At 38.1% G+C, this 26703-nt stretch overlaps 1 protein-coding gene across 10 annotated transcripts in view; it reads left to right on the top strand.

Annotated features, from left to right (window-relative positions):
* Positions 1-21653, top strand: part of HDAC9 (histone deacetylase 9) — a 698100-nt gene extending 676447 nt beyond the window's left edge. For 9 of the 10 annotated variants that reach the window (XM_027872084.1, XM_027872079.1, XM_027872078.1 and 6 more), the window contains 2 exons: positions 15706-15769; positions 17844-21653. In XM_027872084.1, coding sequence (XP_027727885.1) covers positions 15706-15745 — 40 coding nt within the window. In that variant the 3' untranslated portion in view covers positions 15746-15769; positions 17844-21653. Of the gene's footprint in view, positions 1-5592; positions 6124-15705; positions 15770-17843 lie in introns of those variants that run through there. The other variant, XM_027872077.1, reaches the window with a different exon arrangement.
* Positions 21654-26703: the final 5050 nt, after the last annotated feature.

The following is a 26703-nucleotide window of genomic DNA, read 5'->3' as shown; positions in this document are numbered from 1 at the left end:
ACTTAACCGATTTGAGTTAAGCGTGATTCCACCTTCTTCTCTGAAAAGTCAATGTTGTATTAGAGTTTATTCTTGGAAGCTAGAGCACATGGCTCCAGAAAACCAAGGTGAGCTCTAAATTTCCAGAAATAAAGAATTAGGATGTTAAAGCCCCAGGTTCCCTGACTTTGTGTAAATCAAGTTGAAAACTAAGAAGGGTATCCTCAGTGTATTCAAATATGGGTTAGAAGTGTTGGTTTCAATAAGGGTAATGCTTCATCTTTCTTATTTAATCTTGTAAAAGGATTTGACCACTAAGTGATACATTGATGTTTCCCATGGGAAAAAAAAGTTGTTTTTATATAAAACAGGAATATTAGGAAAAATGTTTTTCTGGATCCAATAGATTGTTATCAGAAAAAAACTATCCTGTCCTTGAATATGAAAGAAGAAAAACATGCTAGGGATGTTTCAGCAGAACATAGCAAAAAAAAAAATAGTGGGGGGGGGGTTAGAAATAGAAGAATGAGACTTGAATCATAGTCCTACCACTTGCTATTTTTATGACCTTGGGCAAATCACTTAACTTTATTTGGGCCTCAATTTCCTTCTCTATAATGGGAGGGAGTTGCATTAAATCATCTCTAAATCACCAATATTCCTGCCAGCTACAAACTGATAATCCTTAAAAGAAATCCTACCTCTTCCTGTTCTGAATTGATATCCAGATGTCCCCATAAGATCCTGAGTTATTTGTTTTGCATTTCATTATCTTTTGTTTTCTATATCACCTCCATTTTAGTATACCTCTTCCTACCCCAACCCAGAAATCCATTTTTATTATAATAAAAGAACAGAAGGGAGAGTGGGAAAAAGCAGTTCATAATAACTAATCAACACATTAACCAAGTCCGTCAGTAAATGCAGCTTTCTACCTGCAAAATGCCATGGCTCTGTAAGCAAGAGTAGGGGGTGCATTCTTATATATATTTCATGAGATGGGCTAATCTTGGTTATTATTATTATTATTATTATTATTATTATTATTATTATTATTAAATAACATTCAAGTTCAGGTTTTCCCCCATTTTTGCTATTATTGTCTTTGTGTATATTGTTTCCTGGTTCGACTTCATTTTTCTTTGTCAGTCATCTCTCTGTATTCCTTATATTCACCAATTCTTGTAGCTCAGTAATATTCTATTAGATTCATGTACCACAAAATGTTTAATTCCTTATCAATGACCAAAGGGAAAATTCTAAAATAGACCATTGTTGAATGTCCAGAAGGGGAACCATTAAGTACAAAGACCCAGAATAGATCAATCAAGTATGTATTGTGCCTGATTGACCTCATTTCCTTTTATGACAAGATTACCAAACTAGTATATGATGGAAATGCTGAAAATATAGTTTACTTTGAGTTTAGCTAGGCTTTTGATAAAGCATCTCATTGTTTTCATGGAAAAGGTGGAAAAATGATTTAGACAATAATAAATTCAGATGCTTTCAAAACTAGTTTGATGACCAGATTCATAATAGTTCTTAATAATTCATTGTCAACTTGGCAAGAAGTCACTAGTAGTGTACCCCAGGAATCTGTGCTTGCCCCCTGGATAATCAGCTTTTTTCAATTACTTGGATAAAGGCCTAGATGATACGCTCATGAAATTTGTTGACACAAAGCTGGAAGGAATAGACAGCATACTGAAAAATGGGCAAAATCCAAAAGGCTCCTGATGACTTGGACATTAAGCTAAATCTAATAAGATGTCCCCAATTGATAAAGTGATTAAAGGATACAAATGGGCAGTATTCAGAGGAAGAAGCCCACGCTCTCGATAGCCATGAGAAAAAAATCAAATCACTAATAATTAGAGAAATGAAAATCAAAAATCACTCAGAGGTTCTACCTCAGACCCATCAGATTGGATCAGTAGAAAAGAAGGAAAATGACAAATGCTGGAGGAAATATGGGAAAGCAGGCATATTAATGCATTATTGGTGGTGCTGTGAGCTACTCCAGTAATTCTGTGAAGCAATTTATGTCCCCAAAACCATAAAACTGTGCATACCCTTTGACCTCACAATACTACTTCTAAGCCTGTGTGCCCAAAAAGATACAAGAAAGAAGAAAAGGACCCATATACACAAAAATATGTAAAACAGCTCTTTTTGTGTTGGCAAAAAATTAGAAACTTAAGGGATGCTCAGTTGGGGAATGGTTGAACAAGTTACAGGGTAAGTATGTGACAGAATACTATTGTGCTGCCAGAAATAATAAAGGAGTTGATTTCAGAGAAATCTGAGAAGATCATTATGAACTGATGCAGAATGAAGTGGACAAAACCAAGAGAATGATTTATAAACCAGCAGCAATACTGCAAAGACAAGCAACTTCAGAACCCTGATCAACACAATGGCCAACCACAAAAGAGAGAAGCTGAAGAATGACACCATTGGCTAATAGAGAGATGATGCCCCTAGAGACTGTCATATTTTGGGGGGAGGGGACATGGCCAATCTGGAAATTTGTTTTACTTAACTATACACATTTGTAACAGGAGTTTTATTTGTTTTTCTCAATGGAGGAGGAAGAAAGATGGGAGGATGAAAATGTGGATCTGAAAGTAAAATAAAATTGAATTTTAAAAATCAATGAAGTAAGATGAAATTAAATTGGAATAGATATATAATTTTACACTTGGGTACAAAAAATAAACTTTGCATGTATAAGATGGTGAGTCATGGAGAGACATCAGCTGTTTTGAAAAACACTTGTGGCTTAATAGACTACAAGGTCAATGTGAGATAACACAAGGATATGGGAGTTAAAAGAAAACAAATTAATGTATTCTTGAACTATATTAAAAAGAGCCTAGCTTCAAGAAATATGGAGGTGATGGCACTTTGCCTTCATCAATCTTCTTCTGGAGTGTTGTGTTTAGTTCTGATTACCACTTCTTTGCAGATAGTAACCACAACCTTGAATTAAAAGACCCTTACTCCTTGAAAGGAAAGCTATAGCAAATCTGGACACCATACTAAAATGCAGAGGTGTCACCTTGCCAACAAAGATCTGTACATTCAAAGCCATGGTTTTTCCAATAGTAATATATGGCTGTGAGAGTTGGAATATAAAGAAAGCTGAGTGCCACAGAATCAATGCTTTTGAATTGTGGTGCTGGGGAAGACTTTTGAGAGTCCTTTGGACAGCAAGGAGGTCAAACCAGTCAATACTTAAAGAAATGAATTCAGGCTATTCACTGGAAGGTCAAATACTGAAGCTGAAATACTTTGATCACATAATGAGAAGATGGGATTCATTGGAAAAGGCCCTGATGTTGGGAAAGATTGAAGCTGAAAGGAAAAGGGATGGCAGAGGATGAGATGGATAGATGGTATCATCGAAACAACGAACATGATGAATGTGAGCAGACTTCAAGAGAGAGTGGAGGAGAGAAGAGCCTGGTGTATTGGGTCCACGGGGTCACGAGGAGTCAGACATAACCTAAAGACTGAAGAATGACAATAATGAAGAAAACCACTGAGTAGCTGGAGAGCATATAGAATAGAACAACTGGCATGGGAATGGGGCTTGAGTTCATGACATATGAGAATCAAGTGAAAGAACTGGGCATATTTAACACAGAGAAAAAGAAGTCTCAGAGAAAAGGAGGGAAACAATCATTTGTTAACTGCTATTATGTGCTGGGCAATGTGCTAAGCACTTTACCAGCATCATCTCATTAGATCCTCACAACAACCCTGGGACATAGATGCCTTTCATTTCCCCTGTTTTACAGATAAGAAAACTGATACAGACAAATGACTTGACTGGGGTCATGAAGCTTATAAGTGTCTGAGGCCCATTTGAACTTGGGTTTTCCTGACCTCAAATCCAGTGCTCTTTGCTTCAGAGTGACATGCTAGCTGTCTTCAAATTTTGTTGTCCTTCAATTCTGTGATCCACTTTGTTTCCAAATTGCCGATCCTACAAAAACTGCCATTAGAAGTTCTTTGTTGTATCTGGTGGCTTTCTTTATTTGACTTTTCTTAGAGTATTTAACTAAGATTGGGATCTCCGGCTCAAAGGGTGTAGACATTTTAGTCATTTTCTGAACATCATTCCTAAGCGCTTTGCATAATGCTTGAAGGAAATTGCAGTTGCACCAACAGCATAGTCGTGTGCCTGTATTTCCACAAGCCCTCCAGCATTGACTGGTCCCATCCTTGACAATATCAGGGGTAAAACATCAGAACTGTCATAATTTGTATTTTGTTGTGATTATTGATTTGGAGCAATCTATCATGTGTTTGTTCAGATTTATGCATCATATATGTCCTATTGATTAGTCATTTAAAATTCTTCTTTGAAAACTATTCATCTCTTTGTACCAGCTAGACTTTGGGGAATGACTTCTAGTTTGAATCATAGTTGATCCATTTTTTTCATTGTAATTAAAATGAATTGTAATGATAACATTTTCATTTGATTTCAATAAACAAGCATTTATACATTTCGTACTGTGGGCCAGTCCTTGTTCTAGGTAATGGATATATAAAGACAAAAGTAAAAAAAAAAATCCCTTTTCTCAAGAAGCTTACGTTCTAACTGATGTATTAATAACCATAAATTATTATCCTCTTTATGCTTCCGTGAGGATATAATGAGTGTTACTAAAAACAAATGCACTTAAATTCCCTAGGGGAAAATAACGTTAATAGGAATAGGAAATAGAAATAGGAAAACAATAGTCCTTTAGGGTTGTGTCTATGAAAACTGAGCACTGTGTTCTATAGAGAATATCAAGGCTCATGATTTGTTTGGCCCTGCCATAACTGCAAAGCTGTATTTTTCTAACAACAAAAGCCACAGTGAAAATGTCATGGAATTTTTTCATGCAGTGTTGACACAGCCTGGGTTATATGTAAAGGATAGTGAGCCTTATGATGACCTAGGAGCAGGAGAAGTCATTCCAACTCTCATCTCCTTCAATTCACTCTGGGTGATGATGTATTTTATTCAAGGGTCCTCCTTTCTGCTCTTCTTTCTTCTGCTAACCCCCTGCCTGAGTTTTGTCATACTGTTTGGTTTTCTCATGTATGGGGATGGGCATAAAATGTTTTGGGGTTATACCTGGCTCCAACAAAGATGCCATGTTTTACATGAAACTGTAAGGTTCTCTGCTTTTTACTTCAGTCATGGTGTGGCGGATTGAGTTCTGGCTCAGAAGCCACAGAGACCTCAGTTTGAATCCAAGGTCTAACACTCACCAGCTGTGTGACCTTAGGCAAGTCCCTTTACATCTATGTTTAGGCCCCTTATCAGCAAAATGGGAATAATAATGTTCACAATATCTGTCTCCAAAAGCAGTTGTCCTGCTCAAATGAGATACTTGTTGTAAAGCATTTTGTGAATCTTAAACACCATGTACATGTCAGTTATTATTTATTATTATTTATATCCAACAATATTAAGAAATTATTACTGGACATACATTGGAGGTACAATCAATATTACATTTGGTTTTCAATTCGCTTTATTCTCTGTTCCCCCATTATTCATTTTATTAATGATCTTCTTTCTTTTCTCTCCTTTATTTCCATTAGGTGATCCATGTCATGCTATGATGCCTATTCCATTGCTGAACTCAAATTCCCAGGGACTAGCAATGAACCTCAATCAGAGTGAAACTTAAAGACTTGGCTTCATGGCTCTGAACCCATCTTTGATACACTTTATGCCAAGATTGTGGATTAGCATAGGAAGCCCTGTTCCCTACCCCTAAAAGAGTACAAACAATCAGCAAGAGTTTTGGCTCTCTTCTCTTAGAACCTTACTAGACATACTCACAGAGATGGAAAAAAAACAAACAAACCATGAAGTCAAGTGGGAGGGAAAACCAAGTCATTACTACCACCAATCCATCTGGAGACATGTGACCATTCTCTCTTACATCCTCTCACACACCATACCATGAACCTCATGAAAGATAAATAGGCTTTACAGTGGACCACCAGCACCAAATGCATGCAAGATCTTGCTTAAATATCTATCTTTACTTCTCTCATGCAGGGCAAGCCTCCAGAGGTCATCTCCCATTCATGGCTCTGGCTGCATTTCTTACCTCCATACCCCTTGCTAACACTGTATTTCTTTCCTTTTCAAATGTTCTGTTTATAAACTAGCATTCTTGATATTAAAGGACCAAGGAAACTCTGTCTACACAATGCTCATTTGATTTATTTTGCAGGATCAACAGGTTGTTTTGTTTTTGGTTTACAATTGAAAAGTCCATGTAATCTGGACCAACCTCCCTTTGCAGATATATTTTGCACTATTCATTCTATGCTTCCAACAGAATGATGACTTGTTGTTCCCCATCTCCTGTGTTCTTTTGCACAGGCTGTGCACTGTATTTCACACTTCCACAACTTATTATCTTAAGCATTTTTCCAGGTTCAGCTCAAGTCCCCATCTCCTCCATGAGGTCTCTCCTGACTCCACTCAGTCATTATTTGTTTTTGTTCTCTTTGCACTAACTCTTTGATTTTATCAGGGTGTAGAACTTCCACTATGATATTCATCCATAAGTATATTTAAGGCACATTCTTAAAGAGCTTCCAGAGGTATCGGAGGTGATATTTGAACCTGGGGCTTACTGACTCCAAGGCTGAGCTCTATCTACTATGTCATGATTTAAGATTTATTTGCTATATACTTCACATAACCCAGCTCAAGTGAGCAAGGTGTGTGAGCATGCTGCGTAAGCTGCAGGCACTTAAAGAAAGTCCTCCATTTAGGATCTCTATGGAGACAAGCTAGAAATCAGGAGCATGATAAAGATCTGGGTTACCTTGCAAGTCTTCAGCTTCCATAGTCTCTCTCTTTGGCTTCCCTTGAATATCTCTCACCAAAGAAACTCTGAATCCCACTAAGACCTCCACAAAGGTATATGACCTCAAGCCCAGTGTTCTACACACAAATCAGGAGCTTCACATCCCTTCATAAAGAGCACAAAGCAATGGCATTCTTTTATTTTCCTATCTAGCTTGGGTAGAAGCTGGGTTACGTTCATATGTAACATCTATATACATAAGATTGTAGAATCATACATTTAGAGCAGGAAGGAATATTAGAGTTCCTGCTAGAGATTGACTCTAGTGCAATCCCTTTGATTTATAATGTGGGAAATGAAACGCATAGAGGCAAAAGAGACTTGGATATCAATTGACAGCAAAAACAATTCTAGAATTGTTTTGCAGAAAGACATAGGGTGGGGGGTGTGGAGCCAAGATGGTGAAGGAAAAGCAATGACTTGCTAGAGCTCTCCCTCAAACCCCTCCAAATACCTATAAAAAAATGGCTCTAAAAAAATTCTAAAGTAGCAGAATTCACAAAAAAAAACAGAGTAAAACAAATTTCCAGCCCAAGACAACCTGGATGGATGATTGGAAAGATATATCGGGGGAAGAGCGCAGTGCAGTGTGGGCGTGCGAGCTGTAGCCACCCTGGAGCAGGCTTCAGAGGGCTGAATTGCAGGCAGCTGTGGTGGTTTCCAGACTTCTCAACCCACGAACACCAAAGACAACTTAGAAGGTCAGTGGGAAAAGTCTGTGACTGCAATGAGAGAAGAAGCTAGGTCTCAGCCCCCTCCCCAAGGGCAGCGGCTGCCTCCTGAGCTTCTGGGCCACAGACTGAGGGGGAATCGAGTGGCTGATCAGAGGGGGATTGCAAGGATCTCTTTGCCAGTGCTGAGGCAGGAATCTCTTGCTTTGCCTGTGCTTGAATCTGGGTCACAGTCCTGGGGGGAGGAGGAGCCCTGGTGTGGTGAAGCTTGTTGTGGCGTGGAGACGAAATACCTCGCCCCTTATCATACCACCTTGGAAGAACTGAAAATTTACAGGTCCCTAGAAGTACCTCTGAAAACAGCTGTACAAACCCCCCGAAGCTTTGGACAGTATGCTCCTCACATTGGAAGCAGACTTTTACCTTAACAAAGAGTTTAAAACTCAAGTAATTGGTTGGGATCACGAGCAAGCAGCACAAAAAGAGTCAGACTATATTATCTTACTTTGGTGACAAAGAAGATCAAAACATACAACCAGAAGAAGAAAACAAAGTCAAAGATCCTACATCCAAAACTTCCAAGAAAAATATGAATCAGTCCCAGGCCTTGGAAGAGCTCAAAAGGGATTTTGAGAAGCAAGTAGGAGAAGTAGAGGAAAAACTGGGAAGACAAATGAGAGTGATGCAAGAAAATCATGAAAAGCAAGTTAAGAGCTTGCTAAAGGAGACCCAAAAAATACTGAACAAAATAACACCTTAAAAAATAGCCTAACCCAAATGGCAAAAGAGGTCCAAAAAGCCAACGAGGAGAAGAATGCCCTTAAAAGCAAAATTAGCCAAATGGAAAAGGAAATCCAAAAGATTACTGAAGAAAAAACTTCCTTAAAAATTAGAATAAAGCAATTGGAAACTAGTGACTTTATGAGAAATAAAGACACTGTAAAACAAATCCAAAAGAATGAAAAAAATAGAAAACAATGTGAAATATCTCATTGGAAAAACAACTAACCTGGAAAATAGATCCAGGAGAGAGAATTTAAAAATTATTGGATTATCTGAAAACCATGATCAAAAAAAAAGAGCCTAGACATCATCTTTCAAGAAATTATCAAGGAAAACTGTCCTGATATTTTAGAACCAGAGGGCAAAATAGAAATTGAAAGAATCCACCTATCATCTCCTGAAAGAGATCCCCAAAGGAAAACTCCTAGGAATATTGCAGCCAAATTCCAGAGTTCCCAGGTCAAGGAAAAAATATTACAAGTAGCCAGAAAGAAACAATTCAAGTATTGTGGAAACACAATCAGGATAACACAAGATTTAGCTTCTTCTACATCAAGGAACCGCAGGGCATGGAATATAATATTCTGGAGAGCAAAGGAGGTAGGATTACAACCAAGAATCACCTACCCAGCAAAACTGAGTGTAATCCTTCAGGGGAAAAAATGGTCATTCAGTGAAATAGAGGACTTTCAAGCATTCTTGATGAAAAGATCAGAGTTCAATGGAAAATTTGACTTTCCAATACAAGACTCAAGTGGAACATGAAGAGGTAAACAGGAAGAGAAATCATAAGAGACTTATTAAGGTTGAACTGTTTACAGTCCTGCATGGAAAGATGATATTTGTAACTCATGAGACCTTTGTCATTATTAAAGTAGTTGGAGGGAAAAAATTATATGTATGTATATAGATAGATAGATAGATAGAGGGCACAGGGTGAGTTGAAAATGAAAGGGTCATATCTGGAGAATAAAATTAAGGGGTGAGAGAGGATTATACTAGGAGAAGGAGAAAGGGAAAGGTAAAACAGGGTAAATTATCTCACAAAAAAAACAGAAAAGGCTCTTACAGTGGAGGGGAAATGAGGGAAGGTGAGAGGGAATGAGTGAATCTTATTCTCATAGGATTTGACTTAAGGAGGGAATAACATACACACTCAATTGGGTATGGAAATCTGTTTTACCCTACAGGAAAATAGGAGGGGAAGGGGACAAGAGAGTAGGGGGATGACAGAGAGGAGGGCAGATTGGGACAGGGAGTAATCAGAAGCAAATACTTCTGAGGAGCAACAGGGTCAAGAGAAAGAATAGAATAAATGGGGGGGGGATAGGAGTAAGGGAAATAGAGTTAGTTTTTCACAGCACGTCTACTATGGAAGTGTTTTGCATGACTACACATGTATAACCTATATAGAATTGCTTGCCTTCTCAGTGAGGGTGGGTGAGGAGGGAGGAAGGGAGAAACTTTGGAACCCAAAGTTTTAAAAACACATGTTAAAAAAATGTTTTCACATACAACTGGGAAATAAGAAATACAGGAAGTGGGGTACAGAAATCTATCCTGCCCTACAGGAAAATAGAAGAGGAAGGGTGGGGAGAGATAGCAGGGAAAGTAGACTAAGGGAAGGGGTATTCAGAATGTATGCCATCTTGGGTTGGGGGGAGGGGCAAGATGGGGCAAAAATTTGGAACTCAAAATCTGGTAGAAGTAAATGTTGAAAATTAAAAATTTAAAAAAGAAAGAAAAAGAAAGAAAGAAAGAAAGAAAGAAAGAAAGAAAGAAAGAAAGAAAGACATAGGGTGATAGGTTAACAGCTGGAAAGACCTGCTAGGCTCAAGTTATCTAACCCAAACCCCTCATTCTATACATGAAGAAACTGAGGTCCAAGGAAGTAAAGGGTCTTGCCCAAGGTCATGGGGGTGATACGACCTGAATCAAGAACAGAGAACCACTACTTTTTACTCCAATTCCATTGTTCTTTTTGACTCTAGAAGAAGTCAAGGCTGAGAGAATTGAAAAAAAAAAAAAAAACAGCAGTGTGAGTAAAGATTAAAAAACACAGCCAAGGGAGCCAGGCAACTTCATTGTGCATTCAGAGGTTATGAGTCTTTGGGGAGTGAAAAGAAATGATAGAATGGGGAGAGATGTTGGGAAACCTTGAAACACGTAATCAGGGATGGAAATTATGAAAAATCCAAAAACTTTGAGACGGCAAACATAGGAAAGATTGGGTGGATCTGTTGAGAGAGTTCTAGGAACTTTCAGACAATTTTCCTTTTCTCTTTCTTTCTTAAGTTGTTCTTTGTAGAGAGTGAAATAACAATCTCACTCTGATAATGATCCTACAGAGTTGTAAGGGTCAAAGGAGAAAAGGACTATGATAAGGGGATTTGGAAACTTTATGGTACTAGGCAAATGTGAGGGACTTTTGTTTGCTTTGAATATAACACTTAGAAGTTTACAAAATATTTTCCTCACAACAGTCTTTTGAGGTAGATATCACTCACCCCATTTGAAGAGGAGGAAACTCTCTAAGTATCACAGAGACAACTAACAAATGTAATGACTGTCCTCCAAACCCCAATCTCTTCAAGCTATAAGTCTTGTATTTCTCTGCTCTGGGAATCAAGAGACTAGTATTGTGTTCAAACTATTGTCATGGGTTTGTGCCTGTGACCAATATTGGTATTCTCTCATGCTAAAATGACTTTTCCAGTATGCCTCATCCACTGCCCAAAACCTCCCTACTGCCACCATCCTCCTTAACAACAAATACTAGCTCATGATTCTGTACAGTTATGGACTGGGTAGGGGGGAGGGAAATCTGATACATTCTTCATAGGGTGGCTCCCACGTTAAGGATTTTTAAGGCTTCAAATATTCTCTCTGAAACACCCAGCAACCTTCCCCAAATCTCCAAAAAAAAAAGTCAGATACTGATTCATTGCAGCTAGAGAAGAAAATGAGGAGTCAAGGGAAGAATTGGGGAAAGAGACAGTGTGGGGGTGGAACTTGCTAGACCTAAAATGAATGGAACTGATATCCAGATGGGGTCAGTTCTATTTCTCCAGAGGACAATTAGGTCAAGTAGACTAATTAGGTCAGGTTGATGAACACTAAAATCCCAATTTTGGAGGAGGTTAAGGTAGCTTTATATCCTAGCCCTAGGGATATGCCAGCAGCAAAGGAAGAGGAATCAGGAAGTGAGTGATGAGGAATATAAGGGGGAAAAGGCTAAAATAACAAAGATTCTAACTCAATTAAAGGTCCAGAGCAATACACATAAATCAAGATAGAATAACCTAAAACTAGAAGGAAGTGTGAGGACTAAATCCTCAGACAGTTACAAAGCTTTCTTAACAAATAAAATAAGTAGTTAGAATAAAAATAATGTCGGAGAGAAATTATTGACTTAAAAATGAAAGGAACAAAGTAAACTTAAAATACCATTTAATCAATAAACATTTATTAAGCAGCTACTATGTGGCAGGCACTGAGCTGGCATTGGTAACAAATTTAGAAAATAATAAGACTAACATGACAGGCACTGTGCTAAGCCCTTTATAAATATTATCTCATTTAATTCTTACAACAACCCTGTGAGGTAGGTGATTTTTATTATCCTAATTTTACTGTTGAGTTAAATAAGGCAAACAATGTCATATACAATGACCAATGTCATACAGCTGGTAAGTCAGGCCAGATTTGAACTTGGGTCTTCCAGGTCCAGTGCACTGTATCACCTAGCTGCATAAAATAAAACAATTTTTATTCTTAAGAAGCTTATGTTCTCTCCAGGGAGACAAAATGTACATATATAAGTATATACAGTTAATATACATAAAATGAATAAGTATAAGGGAGTTAGATTAGAAGGGCATCTGTAGCTAGCGGTTGGGTAAGGATCAGGATAGCCTTCTTATAGAAGGTGGTGTTTGAGGTGTTTCTTAAAGGAAGAGACAGATTCTATGAGATGGAAGTTAGAATGGAGTGAGGGACAACAAATGATGGAAATGACATCACAGAGGCAAAATATATGAAAGGAAACGTGAGGTGTGAGGACTGGAGTTTGGTCAGAAATAAGCAACAGTAAGACAAGAGCAAAGGGATTTGAAAACAGAGGACAATGTCCTTTCAAATTAATTAACTTTAAGTCAAGATTGGGAAGGGAAGAAAGTGAATTAAAAGCAGGGGTAACGGCTTGAGAACTTACTTCATATTTAGGAATCTCATTTTATCTAGTGCTACACGATATCTCTGTAAGGTGGATGGAATTATTATCCTAATTTAATGCATTTGGAAACTGACGCTTTGAGGTAAAGTGACTTCCTGACTCCAAATTTCATGTTTTATTCACCGTGTTACCTTGATGCCTCAATGAGATCTGTAATCTCATTCATGTGGGCATTCCCTACAATAAAAAAGGTCACCTCTTAGTCATTCCTTTCTATCCTGGGTGTTTCTTATCCATGTCCCTCCATAAGTTCACCATGTTCAGAATTCCATATTTCTAATGATTTGTAGCCCGCTCACACCTACCAGCTGCTTCCCGATTGCCGATGAAAACAAAAACAAAACAAAAAAAAACCAAAACAGGACCTTATATAACCCACAGTTCCCAATGCAAAAGGCTACTTGTTTAGAAAATATACTTCTGATTTTCCTAAATTACAAGCTTCCATTCCAGGTATAAGACACAGTTTTATAAAGATGGATCCTCAATACAACACTATTCGTTAAAAATGTCTTTGGACTTCCAGTTCTTACCCTTACTTCTCTGCATATGCTTGGAAGTCTTAACTAATATATTTTATAAAATTCCATATGCAATATTTATGAAGCTTTTAAATAAAAATATATAATGTGCATCCTCATCCTATTATGGATTTAGTCCTAGAAAAGCACCTGTGAAAATGTATGCCAGAAAATATGGGAAAATATATGTTTATTAAACCCACCCACCAGTAGTGGTATATAAATCCATTTGGGGCTCTAATAGCCTCCTGTCTCATCATAAGATTTAGAGCTCAGAGGGACCTTTGGGAACATGTGCTCCCTCTCAGTCTAGCTCTATCCTACCTTTCAAGACCATTGCCCACTACTCAACTTCATGTATTTTTTTTCTTTTGTGCAACAAGCCTCTGTACTGTCCTCTATATGCATTACATCTCCTATCTTCGTACATGTATGAGCAAAATCCCATGCCTGGTATTCAATTGCTTCTCATCTCAACCTCTTAGAATCCTTAACTTCCTTACAAAATCCACTCGGGCACCACATTTTCTAAGTCCTCCTCTTAAATGCTCATCCCCTACCAAGACCCCTGACTTTGAAACTACATTATGTTTATTTTGTCCGTACTTTGTATTCATTTGAATGTGTACACATTTCATCCAATAAAAATCATCCCCATAGGAGCAAAGATAGTTTCATTTTGGTCTTTGTCTTACCAATACTGAGCAAAATAGTAGTAAAATGTAGTAGGCTCGAAACAAATGCTTGCTAATTAATTAATATTCCAATGCTTTCATTTTCCAGATGAAGAAATGAAGTCTCAGAGAATTTTAGTGATTATCCCATTGTCACACAGGCAAGGTCATTGCATCATATATGTAGAGCTGCAAGGACTTTAGAGATAATCTAGTCCAACCCCCTAATTTTACAGGGGTGAGGGTAAACAGGCTCAGAAAAGTTAAGTAATGTATCCAAGGTCACATAATTAGTAAAGGAAAGAGCTAAGATTCAAAACCAAAAATTTGGTCTGTGCTATATATATATTTTTAAACGAGGTATATATCTATCTATACATGTATATGTATGTGTGTGTATGTATGTATGTATGTGTGTGTATATATGTATATATGTGTGTATAGTTGTCCTTAAAAGAAGTAGCATGGGGGCAGTTAGGTGGTGCAGTGGATAGAGGACTGGCCCTGGATTCAGGAGGAGCTGAGTTCAAATCCGGCCTCATACATGTAACACTTACTAGCTGTGTGACCCTGGGCAAGTCATTTAACCCCATTGCCTAGCAAAAAAAAGTAGCATGAAACACTAGAAAGTATTGGAATAAAAGAACATAGGTTCAAATTCCATTTTTTTTTCATTTACTAGCTATATGACAATGAGCAAGACGCCTAATATGTCTTGACTTCAGTTTCTTCATCTGTAAAAAAGGGGGAAGGACTCAGATGGCCTCTGAGGTTCCTTCTTTCTCTAAATCTATGAGTCTAAGATTCTAGGATCCCATAAAATAATTGGCCATTAGTACTGCCAATAATAATTTTTCCATTTGATATGTCAATTTTTAATTAAAAATACTTCCAAGCTACAAAGGTGCTGCCATAATTTGGAGGTGTATTCCAAACCCCAAATTGTTTTAAAAAAAGATAATGTGTAAGATGGATTGAACAGAATGTGTAAGTTGGGCTAAAAGGTTGAACAGTAATTTATTCTAGATAAAGGGTTGTGTGTGTTTGTAGCTATGTGTATGGGCATATGTGTGTGAGAGAGTTCATGCATACATGTGTGTTTCCTTATTTATTTTCCCTTTGTTGTGCACATGTCAGCATCTTGGTTTATTAGGGGAACACATGCACAATATTTTTAAGGAAGCCTCTGCAGAGGCCTGGAGAAACTTGCTTCCCTTGCCCCAGTTTCTACATCTCTCACAAGGTAATCTTTGAAGCCCTTCTCCCACATGTACGCTAGCTCTCCTCTAAAGCATTAGTGTATGAAAGTCAGCTCTTAGGTTGAAAATCTGAAGCAGTTGGGTTTCGTTTTGTCCAAGTGGCTGAGCCCCCAAATGATGCCTAATAACACCAGATAAGCACCAGAGATGATTTCTAGTCCAAACCTGGGTGCTTTGCAGTGATTTGCTAATCAAATTCAGAATTTGATTTGAAGGGCCGCAGGCAGTCCGCCAATCCAGTTATGAAAAAACAGAAGCAAAAGGCGTCATGTGAGGAACCCCCACTCCCAGACCGGGTGAGCTGCTCTGATCTTTCGAATCAGTTGCCCAAGAAAACCTTCTGAATGAATATCCCTCGAGTAGGATACTATCATTATTTTTTTCATTAACATCTTTGACTCTTTAAGAAAGAAACCATGAGCTTTTCTGAAGCTAGAGTTATAAAATATTCTGACATGTTTTAATATAAACAGGAATGTTTGCCGTGATTGCCGGGATCCAGAATGTTTTTCCACTTGACATGTGTTTATACTTCCTAGGAAAGAAACTCTATTTATGGATAGCTGAATAGCACAAATAAACATCAGAGAGAGCTGAAAAATCAGTTTTGATTATGCATGAAAATCTACCATGTCATTGTGTACTCCTCGGCCCTCTTCTGATTGCCTGTTTATTTTTACAGACCTGCTGGCGAGCCCATGGATGAAGATCCAGCCCTGTGAAGTGCCAAGTTCCCCCCCACCCCGGTATTTCCTGTGTGTGACATCATTGTGTATCTCCCCACCCCCACCCCCAACCAAGCACCCTCAGACATGTCTTGTCTGCTGCCTGGGTGGCACAGATCGAATGGAACATAAACACTGGGCACAGAGCACACACAGCAGCTTCACTTGTCCTCTGGATGGACTTAAAAGGGCCTGAAAGACTCCTTCAATGTAACCAGTCTGATTCTAAAGTTACAGGCAATGATACTGGGGAGGGATGGCCTCCAACACGTGGGCTCTGAATGTGCTATGCGACCCACTAGCAGACAAGAAATTGGCCCTCGGCTAGCCCGCGGCCTCAGCTCTATCCACATTATAGGGATGGTGATAGCCAGGAAGATCCAGGGGAAAGCCCTAAGAATGTTCTTTCAGACATGTTGAATTGGTTTCGATAGGCTAATTTTTTTCACATGGTTTGAAATTGTGTACAGGATTTGTTTTCAGCTCTGAGCAAACAAGATAACATATTGTACCTTTGTTTTTACACCCTCACAAATTCTAGCAAGTGAGAGGTCAAAATTTAAGAGAAATGGGATGAGGGCATTTTTAATCTGAAAGCAAGTGCTACCTCCTTCAAAGTTTCAGTCCCCAAGGCAGTGGGTGTGTGGTAGGGCACAATTTGGAACTCTTTTTTGATTATGCATGAAAACGAAAATGCTTTTTTGAGAATGCAATCTCTGTTTCACTCACATCCCACTTGAAGTTCTCACAGATGGGAAGGCTCTGGTTTCTTTGGTGACTGGAAGCCTCTTCCCTTCTATTAAGAAGCCCATCCTTTGCTCCAAAAGTTTTGCTGAGGCCACATATTTACGGATGCTTGAGTTTTCCCCGTATGAGCATCTCTGTGGCTCAGGCATTTCTTGGCACCCATTTAGTTAGCTTACATTTCTAGTTTAAGGTAATTACTGGGCTCAATTATATTGTTTTCACGTTTGAGAACCCACAGGTTGAGCATTGCTGATGAAACTTGGGAGGATTTAGATGATTATTTTTTTTGATCCTTGAAATGTGTTGTTATTTAAGAAATAGTATTAGCTACTTGATTTCATGTTGGTTAGTATTAACTGAGAGCTGTGCCTTTAACCAGCAATGGACCCTTGACCTTTCCACATGTTGCCTTATGGTCAGAAGGTTTAAAGAAAAAAAAAATTGGAAATTTCTTTTCTGAGTTAAAAATCAACTCATCTTGTGATACGGAGGTTTTTTTTTTTTTCAGTATTCTATTTTCTTGTGCAGCTCAATCACCTAAAACATCAGAGGTGAAATATTACATCTAGGATTCTTCTTGCAGTATTTAATACCTAGCACTACTTTGGAAACCTATTGGTATTCATTTTTAATATATTTTCCTAACTCAAAGGATATATTAAAGCAATAAGTGAAGATTGTCATGCTTTTATTCAGAAATCTAAAAGGAACCTTAATTTAAACAAGGTTTGAGGGAAGGCCGTGCTCTCAAAGATATGCGGCAATGTGGTTTGAGTTAGAGAGGGCTCAAACCTGTAAATCAAAGATGAAAGGTTTCACTCAAGGAGAATTATATAACTCTCTTTTGTTATAGTCAGACTCTATTTTTCATGTGTTGGTGTTTTTTTTCTTAGGATCACTATTTTAATTTTAAAGACTTTTATTACATATACGAAAATTGCCGGATACTTGGTTCAACATCTTAGAAATCCGAGCCACCCTTTGAAATGGGTAATCTGAAAGAGAAGGTAGCTCTGCATTAGGTAAAAATAGACTTACATTTGGGTAAGGGGAAGGTTAATATTGATTCATCACTTTGATTACGGTTTTGTAAATTTCCTCCCAAGTTTTGACGGAGAACTCACGACACCCTTCTTGTTCATCAGTTGTGGTTGTTTCTTGGTTATCACTGCAAGAAATGCATTTGTTTTAGAGACTTGGACAGTGAGGCTTGTGACTTGAAAAAATATTTTTTCCTATCACATCATTTAGCAACTTTACAACATATTTTAATTAGAAACATAATTGTATTGCTTTAAAATTAACTTGAAGATAGAAAATTCTGTGTGCTCTTTTCTGTCCCTGCCAGGCCTTGTACTTTTTAATGGGAATGGAGAAGAAACAAGTGTCGGCAACCTCCTGTAAATTAACTGAAGTTTGTGGATTGCTGCTGCATTACAGTATATTGGCAAGTCCAAGCCTCAGCCATCCAACTCGTGGTGCATTCCTAGATGAATCATCCATTTGCCTTGTGAAGGGGCATGCATTGGCTCAGAGTTGGGGTCTGTGCAATTCAGGGGCAAGCAGAGAAACTCTGTGGAAGATTAATCATGGTTGAATGTGTTTCTGAGCCCAGAGCACCACTGTGTTTTAATTATGCCATTAAAGGAATGGTTGCCCCGAGGGATGGAATAGAGGCTTTTGGAGAATATCAACACTTCTGAAACACACCAGACATGATGGAGAGGCCAGTTTTACTTGCTGATGTGTTCTTCACACAGTCATATCATCATTGTTATTATTATTAATAGTTTCCCAAAGGAGACCACTCTGAGCACTCTGTCTACATATAAACTTGTCTCCTCTTGTTTTATCAATAATCTGCCTCATTCTGATGGACTCTACTGGATATATGCAGGAAAATGACTGTACACACACACACACACATACACACACACACACACACACACACACACACACGCATATTATAACATGCCCACACTGGGAAGAAAAAATGAAGCTTTCTAAATCAGCAGAAAGGAGTTAGAGGATAAAGCACTTAATTTTTTAATAAAAAGATGCGTTAAAGTGCTCAGATAATGGGAGCAAGAAGAAAAGGTCTCCTATTGTCAAATACTTAAACAAAACCAACTTTCTCCAAAAAGTCTAGGCCTTTTCAATATGAATCACATCAAAGGGCATAGTACAGACAAACGTACTTGATGGGAAAATTGTGTTTCTTTGTTCACAATGGAGCTTGTGTGTATGTGTGAGTGTGAATTTAAAATGATATGGTTCCTTCAAAGATGAGAAAAATAGTTTCAGATGGATATTTTAGTGGATTTGCAGCAAATTAGAGGAGAAAATGAGACCATGCACTGAGCCATAGTGAATACAGATTTAAAGCTAAAAGAGACCTTACAGGTTATATAGTCTAACCCTCCTTCCATCTTTTTAGAGCAAGAAACTGAGGCCCAGAGGTCAAGGAATATGCACAAAGTCATACAGGTAAGAAGATGCAAAGCCAAGATTCCACCCTAGGGCTGCTGACACCAAGTGGAGATATGCTGCTAGTGTTCCACCTGGCAGATTTATGTAAAGAAATACAGATCACACTTCTAATATTCAAGAGCTGAAATCAAGCTCTCATTTTTGTCTCTATTCCACACGTATATTCTCATTCACATCTCTGTTATATCTAAGACATAATGAACTTCGGATTTTACCTTCATATTATCCAGTGCCTGGGAACTAGAGGGGATTTGAGGAACTCAAAAAATGCTAGTTTACTGAATGAATGGACTTGAAATGAGGATGCCTTTGGACATGAAGAGCTCAGGGCCACATGGAAGATGTGCTCTTGCTAAGACCTTCTAACCACCTCCCTACAAGCATGGCACTGCTTTCTTTCCAAAAGTCAATCATAGAGATTTGTAAACTGACTTGGTTTCTTTACAGAATCCATATGGAACCAGAAGCAAGAATGCTCACAGAAAAAAATCTCCTGGGGCAGAATTTCTCTTAACGGGCCCTCTAGTACCTGTGGTTTATCTAGCATTGGTACTTAAGAATTTTTTAGAAGTTCATTGTATATTTCTTGCTGATTTCCCCTTGAAAGTTTCCACTCAAGTTGTCATTATTTGAGCAATATTAGATTTCAAATAACTTCAAATAAGATCACCCAAAAGGTAACTAGTGGAAGGGGGATTCTCTTCAAGATCAGAAGTCATCCTTCCATAGACGGCCTTGTCGTCATCCCAGAGAGCATCATATCTCTTTACATTCTTCTGCTGCCTAAAGAATGAAATCACTCAGCCCTGCAGAGAATGTGGGTGAAAAGGGGGGGAGGGAAGCAAGGGGGGAACACACCTGTTGAATAGTTTTCATAGAGAAGGTATTTTCATATCCCAAAGAAATGGAAACCAGATGAGCTGTCCTGCCTATTTGAGAAATGAAGGGCTTTCACTGTCGTCATTATCATTAGTGTCATCTTCATCAGATGACCATGGAGCTCCCCTAGCGGACAATGATCCCTGATGAGGGGATCATTCTTGTTTCCATCCATCTTTCTGAAGAATGGTATTGTCCCCATCCTTGTCTTCACCTTTGTCTGCAATACAATAAAATCAGCTGATGGAGTGTCAGGCCCTGCGTTGGACGCTGGAGATAAAAAGACAAAAAAGAAATAGCCCCTGTCCTCAAGGAGCTTAATTATCTCCCATTGACCATAATTGCTTATCAAACTGGAATGAATGAAAAATACTGAAATGTAGTTCCCACCAGACCAGAGTTTACAATTTCAGTGATGTAAAGGTGAAGCAGGGCACTATTCCCACTTAGTGAGACAGAATGGGGACAGAGTCAAAAGACAGGGACCAGAGATGGCTCCCGAGATTTTACTGAGATAGAGGAAGCTCAAATTCGGACTCCCTCTACCAGTGTAGGAAGGTACATCCTTGGCAATTTATAGTCTAAAAGAGTTGCCTAGAGTCTTGAGAAGTTAACTGGGACTTCTTCTGGGACCCATTTATTAATATCTAATTGTATAAGAGGTTTTGCTCTACAAAGTACAAAAAGAAATACTTGAACTCACCATTCTAGGAGCTGAAGATGTATGGTGTAAGACTACATTAATAGATGCCTATGTACATAACAAACAACAGGTTAAAATACTAATGAATGCACAAATAGAAAGGGAGCTGACACGACATTTAGAACAAGGGTCTTCAGATTTTTATTCAAAGCATATTACTATGAATAAAGAAGAGTAGAGATTTGCAACAAGGGGAATATTTTTAATTGAGACCACAGATGGATCTATAGAGTACATATAGATATATATGTGGGAGAGACAGAGAAAGACAGAAACAGAGACATACAGATGACAGATAGCATGGCATAGTAGTTAGAAACAAAGCTAGGAAGTTGTGTGCCGAAGAAAATCATTTAACATTTTAGGGTTCTGGGCAATTCTCTAAGCCTATTAGTCTTAGAGAAAGTGACAACTTTTATTGGTGGAAAGATTTTCCTCATCTGAGAGTACCCTGTATAAGCTAAATCACAGACCCTATTCTCTATCTTAATCAAAGGGCAAAACAACTGTTATTACTGTCATAATAACATAGTGCCTGGCACATAATAGGTACTTAATAAATGTTTATTGACAAATAGTCATGATTCAAAGCTCTAGACCAGACTTGTCAATCCGTATGGCAATGGGGTCTCTGGCTCAATGGTCCAATTAAAGCGTCTTCTCTCTTTATCTGTTCACTCTCTGTTGCTGTAATGAAGCCATTTTGTTATCTTTGGAACACCGTTGGATTTGACCTTGGTTGGCTTGGTTAGTTACAGTAATGATCTGTTCTTGAGAAAAAAAAATGCATTTCCAAGCCTTTTCTGAACACTCTGCAGTCATGAGCTTGTCCCAGATGGGCAGAATTAGTCTGGAATCAAGGATTGATGCATATACAGTCAAATTAATAAGGCTGAACACACTTCTGTTTTATTATTCTTGTTTGTGATACATTTTTGTATCTGTAGGCATCCACTGCAAAATCCACTGGTGTGCTCCCAAATATTGCTGAGAATTGGTATTTAGTGTGTAGAGTACCGTCAAATATGTCCTCTGCATAGGGGATTTTTAAAAATTCTTTTTGTCCTGTATTTTGTATCATCATTTGACTCCACTGTTGTCCCAGTGTGAATAAAAGCAATTTGAAATGAAGCTATTGTTCTACTCCATTTGTTTTTATTTTATTTTGTTCTGAACTTAAGAAATAAAAGAAACACTTCCATAACAGTAGAATAGGAAAAAATGATTTCACATGAAACTGCATATACCTATTATGTACAATTTGCTAGTCCTTTTAAATATATAATAAATGTTTCATGTAACTTTCTTTTTTTCCCTTTTTTCTTTCCCTCCCCTCCTGCCCTAGAGATGGCTACCATTACACACACACACACACACACACACACACACGCACACACACATTTCTATATAACTATTTATCAATTCTTACTCTGGATGCCGATAGTATCTTCATTCATAGGTCTTTTGCAGTTAATTTGGGTATTTGTAATAATCAAAATGACTTAGTCACTCAAAGTTCTTCTTAAAACAATATTACTATTACTATATATACAACATTCTCTTGGTTTTGCTCATTTCACTCTTCGTTATTTTATGGAAATCCTTCCATGTTTTTCTAATACCATCAAGCTCATCATTTTTTATAATGCAGTAGTATTCCATTATCATCATATACCACAACATGTTTAGCCGTTCTCCAATCAACATTCCCCAATTATTTCTTAATTGGGGAATGGCTGGACAAGTTCTACTCTATCTGTATCTCCCCCCACAGTGCTAAGCACTGCAGCTGCTTAATGTATCTTTAGTAAGTGAATGGAAAGAACGCTTATGACTGTAACATGATTTTCATCATCAACAGAAACAAGAGCCCACCTTAGGGCAGCTAGGTGCTACAGTGAATAGAGTAACTGGTCCTGGAGTCAGGAAGACCTGAGTTCAAATTTGGCTTCATACAATTACTAACTCTGTGACCCTGGGTCAGCCATTTAACATCTATTTGCCTCAGTTTCCTCAACTGTAAAATAGAAATAATAATAGTAATTGCCTCCAAGGGATGTTATGTGAGGACCAAATGTTTTTTGTAAAGTGCTTAATACAATGCTTTGCACATAGGAGGCATTCTATAAATGTTAGCTATTCTATTCATTTTAAAAATTCTATTCTATTCATTAGTACATGAATCTACAAAGGACCTGTTATTTCTTCAGTTTGAGGAAGTCCCCCACCCCACAGCATCCCCATCAACTTAGCTCCCAGTTCAATGATGATGTATCAGATAAATCCTAGGGTAAATGACCTCTAGCACAGAGAAGTTGCGTCCTGACCAAGATTCACTCTGATGCTTACCAGCTGTGTCACCCTGGGCAATTCTGATAATCTAGGATGCAATACTTTAGGATGGCTTTGTGGTAGTAGTCAGTCTTCCCCTAGAAGCACAGCTATTCACTGTGCTGCTTTGAAGTATGTGAATTTTGGATGGTCACCAATCCATGGATGGAGCACTTGCTTGTTACCTGGTTCTCAAGAAGATCATTCCTAACTTTCAAGTCACATCCCACATTCTCAATAATCTTACTAGTTTTCACCTTGGAAACTCAAAGTATATGGTAAACTGAGTCAAGTCAAATCAACAAACATTTATTAATGCCTACAATGTGTTGGATGCTACATAAGCAGCTGGGAATACAAAGAAAGGTAGAAAAATAAAAACCTACTTAGGAACTTCCAAAGCTAAAAACGACTTAGACCTGAGGCTGACTTCTGGCCCTCTATCATATTTGCAGTTTACTTTGATTTAGACAACATTGCTATCTTCTTCTGTGACTAAAGCCATTGTCCACTGGAAATTATATTTTTTCAATGGTGGAACACTGTAGGATAAGAAGAGATGTAAACTTCATGGAATAGAATGTGTGAGTCTGAGTTTCTGTTCACAATTTTCACTTAGCTGTCTGGAAGAGATTGAAGGCAAATGAAGAAGGAGGAAGAGAATGTAGGAATGCAAAGCTGGAGAGCCAGTCATTTGGAGAAGGCAAAGGATAACCAGTGGAAAATGTAAATGTCCTCCTGATAACCTCATAGACCCTCAAGTTGTAGAGGAAAGTGCCTATATTGAGTGAGCCCCTCTCCTCTCCCATGGGTGATTGAGACCCTCTAGTCTGATTTACACTTGAACAACAAAAAAAAAAAAAAAAACTGAACCCTCTACAAAATACACAGTGATTGGAAATCCAACTTTTGCTTGAAAATCTTTTGGTGGTAGAGAGGGATCCACCACTCTACAAGGCAGCCTATTTCATGGTTTAGCAGTCTAATTGTTAGCTAATATGGCTTTACCTCACAGTTATGTTTTTTCCCTTTGTAACTTCAACTCATTGCTCTTTGATCTATCTTTGGGGGCCAAGAAAGATAAGGATATTTCCTTTTCTACATAACAATCCCTCAGCTCTTTGAAGGGAATATACCTGTCTCCCCCAGTTCCTTCAACAAATAATCACATGGAATCAACTCAAGATCTTTCATCTTCCTCATTGCTCTTCCCTGGACATTTTCTAGCTTAACAATATTCTTTCTCAAATATCTAGAACTGAAAACAAGATTAAAGATATGATATCACTTACTAGCTTTGTGACCCTGGGCAAATCACTTAACCTCAATTGACTAGCTAAAAACAGAAACAAAAACAAAAGATATGATGTAACTAGAGAACTATATGGAGGAATTATCACCCCTTGGTCCTGGACCCCAGGCCTTGCCATACTTCTTTAATGCATCCCAAGATTATTTAAGCTGAGTACAGCACAGCACAAGACACATAACAGGTGCTTAATAAATACTATTGACTATTTGACTGCTATACTACATAGGAGACTCATATTAAACTTGAAGTCAACTGACCCCACCACCCCCTACCCTTAGATCTTTTTAATAGAAACTACTAATTAGCCTCACCTCCATCTTGTACTTGTGAAGTCTTTTTTTTTTATTCCAAGTATAAGAGTTTGAATTTGTTTGCATTATATTTTATCTTATTACAGTCAGCTCATGTGTTGACCTGACAAGATCTTCTGGAATCCTAATCCCAGCTCTACATCATCTATAAATTCAAAAAGTATGTTATTTATGCCTTTACTCAAGACGTTCATAAAAATGTCAATTAGCCAGAGACCTCCTTGAACTCTTTGACATAAAACTATTAAGTACTATGGATTGGGGCTGTCCATTCAACTACTTCCAAATCTACCCAATTGGATGATTATCTTTAGCCCATATCTCTTCAACATTTTCCCAAGATGTTCAAGAGAGACTTAACTAGAATTTAAGTAAGCTGTATCTTTGGCATTTTGTTGACTTTTCTTTAGACTTATGCAGTTAGTGAACAACAGGGCTGGCCATGGCACACACTGCTCAAGGACCTTTAACAACGCCTTTTCACTTTTGGGGCAAACACGTTCTCATGCATTTGATATCTAAGAGCATTTAAATCCCTTCCCAATCTGCTTCCAACTAATTGTTTCAGATGGATTTGGCATTACTTTCCCTTCCCCCCTCTATTTTCTAGTCTGACTGTCTTACTTAATATTCCCCATACAAAACATTTTATCTTCTGCCTCTGGGCCTTTGCATAGGCCCCAGGAGATAGGACACTCTCCCTTATCAGTTCTACATTTTAAAATCCCAGGCTTTCTTTAAGGCTTTGTTCAAGGACTTCTGGGGAGTGGAGCCAACATGAGGAAGCACTACAGCCAAACTGCCTCAAAATTCTCCTCCAAACAACTTTAAAATCTTGCCTCAAATTGAATTCTGGATCAGCAAAGCCAACAAAAGGTCAAACTGAGATTTCTTTCCAATCCAAGACAATTTAGGATATAAGAAGGAAAGGTCTGTGACACTGGGGTGGGGACTGGCCTAGAGATCACATGGCAGCAAAACCAGCTGTGGATCTTGGAGGCTATGACAGCAGCAGTAGCAGCAGTTTTGGGAGCTCTCAAGCAAAAGATACTAAGAGGATCAGGCAAATGGTCAAAAAGAGCTTAAGGGGCCCCTTATGCTAGTGTTAGGTATGGGACCAGGCACAACTCCATTGCTTGTACTTACTTCTGAGTCACAGGTCCAGGCAGAGAGGAACTCTTGTGACTGGAGGGGATCAGGGTGAGGAGCGGTATCACTTTGTCACAAGAGGATAGAGAACCTGAGCAATATCTCTTGCTGTTGAAAGGGATCGGGGTCCTTTCTGGGAAAAAAGCAGAACACAAACTAGAAGAGCAGTGACCATATCTTTTTTTCCACATCACACTACCTTGAAAGCACTAAAAACTAGTTTAGAAAACAGCAATGTGAAAAAGCCTGAAGCTTGGGACAGTGACTCACCCCCAGGTCAAAAGAGCCTAGCTTTAACATAAAGTTCAATGTCAAGAAATAGAAAGGAAAAATGAGCAACCCTCCAAAAAAAAAAAAAAAAAAGAACCTGAACATAAAAGGCTACTATGGTGACAGTGAAGATCAAAACACAACTCAGAAGACAACAATATCAAAAGAGCTACAAGGAAAGCTCGAAGAAAATATTTGAATTGGTTATAAGCCTGATAAGAACTTCTGTAAGGGCTAAAAACTGATTTTAATAATCAAATAAAGTCAATAGAGGGAAATTGAGAAAAGAAACGAAAGCAATGAAAGAAAATTTTTGAAAAGATAATTGTTGTTGTTTGTCCTTTGTTTTGGAAGAAGATCAATGACATCATAAGAGTGGTATCTTGACTTAGTCATGAGGTGAGTTTAAGTGAGGCAAAATTGTAAAAATTCATCAGTTTCGCTTTATTTTAATTTTTTTCTTCTTTTTTATTAATTGATTTATTCATTTTTAGTTTTCAACATTCACTTCCACAAGATTTTGAGTTTCAAATTTCCTCCCCCTCTCTCCCTTACCCCCACGCCATTGGCATGCATTCTGAACACCCCTTTGCCCAATCTGTTCACCCTCCCCTTATCCCCTTCCCCTTCTATTTTCCTGTAGGGCAGGATCAATTTCTATACCCAATTGTCTGTATATCTTATTTCCCAGGAGCATGTAAAAACTTTTTTTAACATTTATTTTTAAAACCTTGAGTTCCGGCTGTATCACAAAGAGATCATA

This window comes from Vombatus ursinus, unplaced genomic scaffold (assembly GCF_900497805.2).
Source record: "Vombatus ursinus unplaced genomic scaffold, bare-nosed wombat genome assembly UNPS02014799.1, whole genome shotgun sequence".
In the NCBI taxonomy this organism is placed as follows: domain Eukaryota; kingdom Metazoa; phylum Chordata; class Mammalia; order Diprotodontia; family Vombatidae; genus Vombatus; species Vombatus ursinus.
The sequence above is the reverse complement of the archived record's forward strand: the minus strand, read 5'-3'. Positions and strand labels throughout refer to the sequence as shown.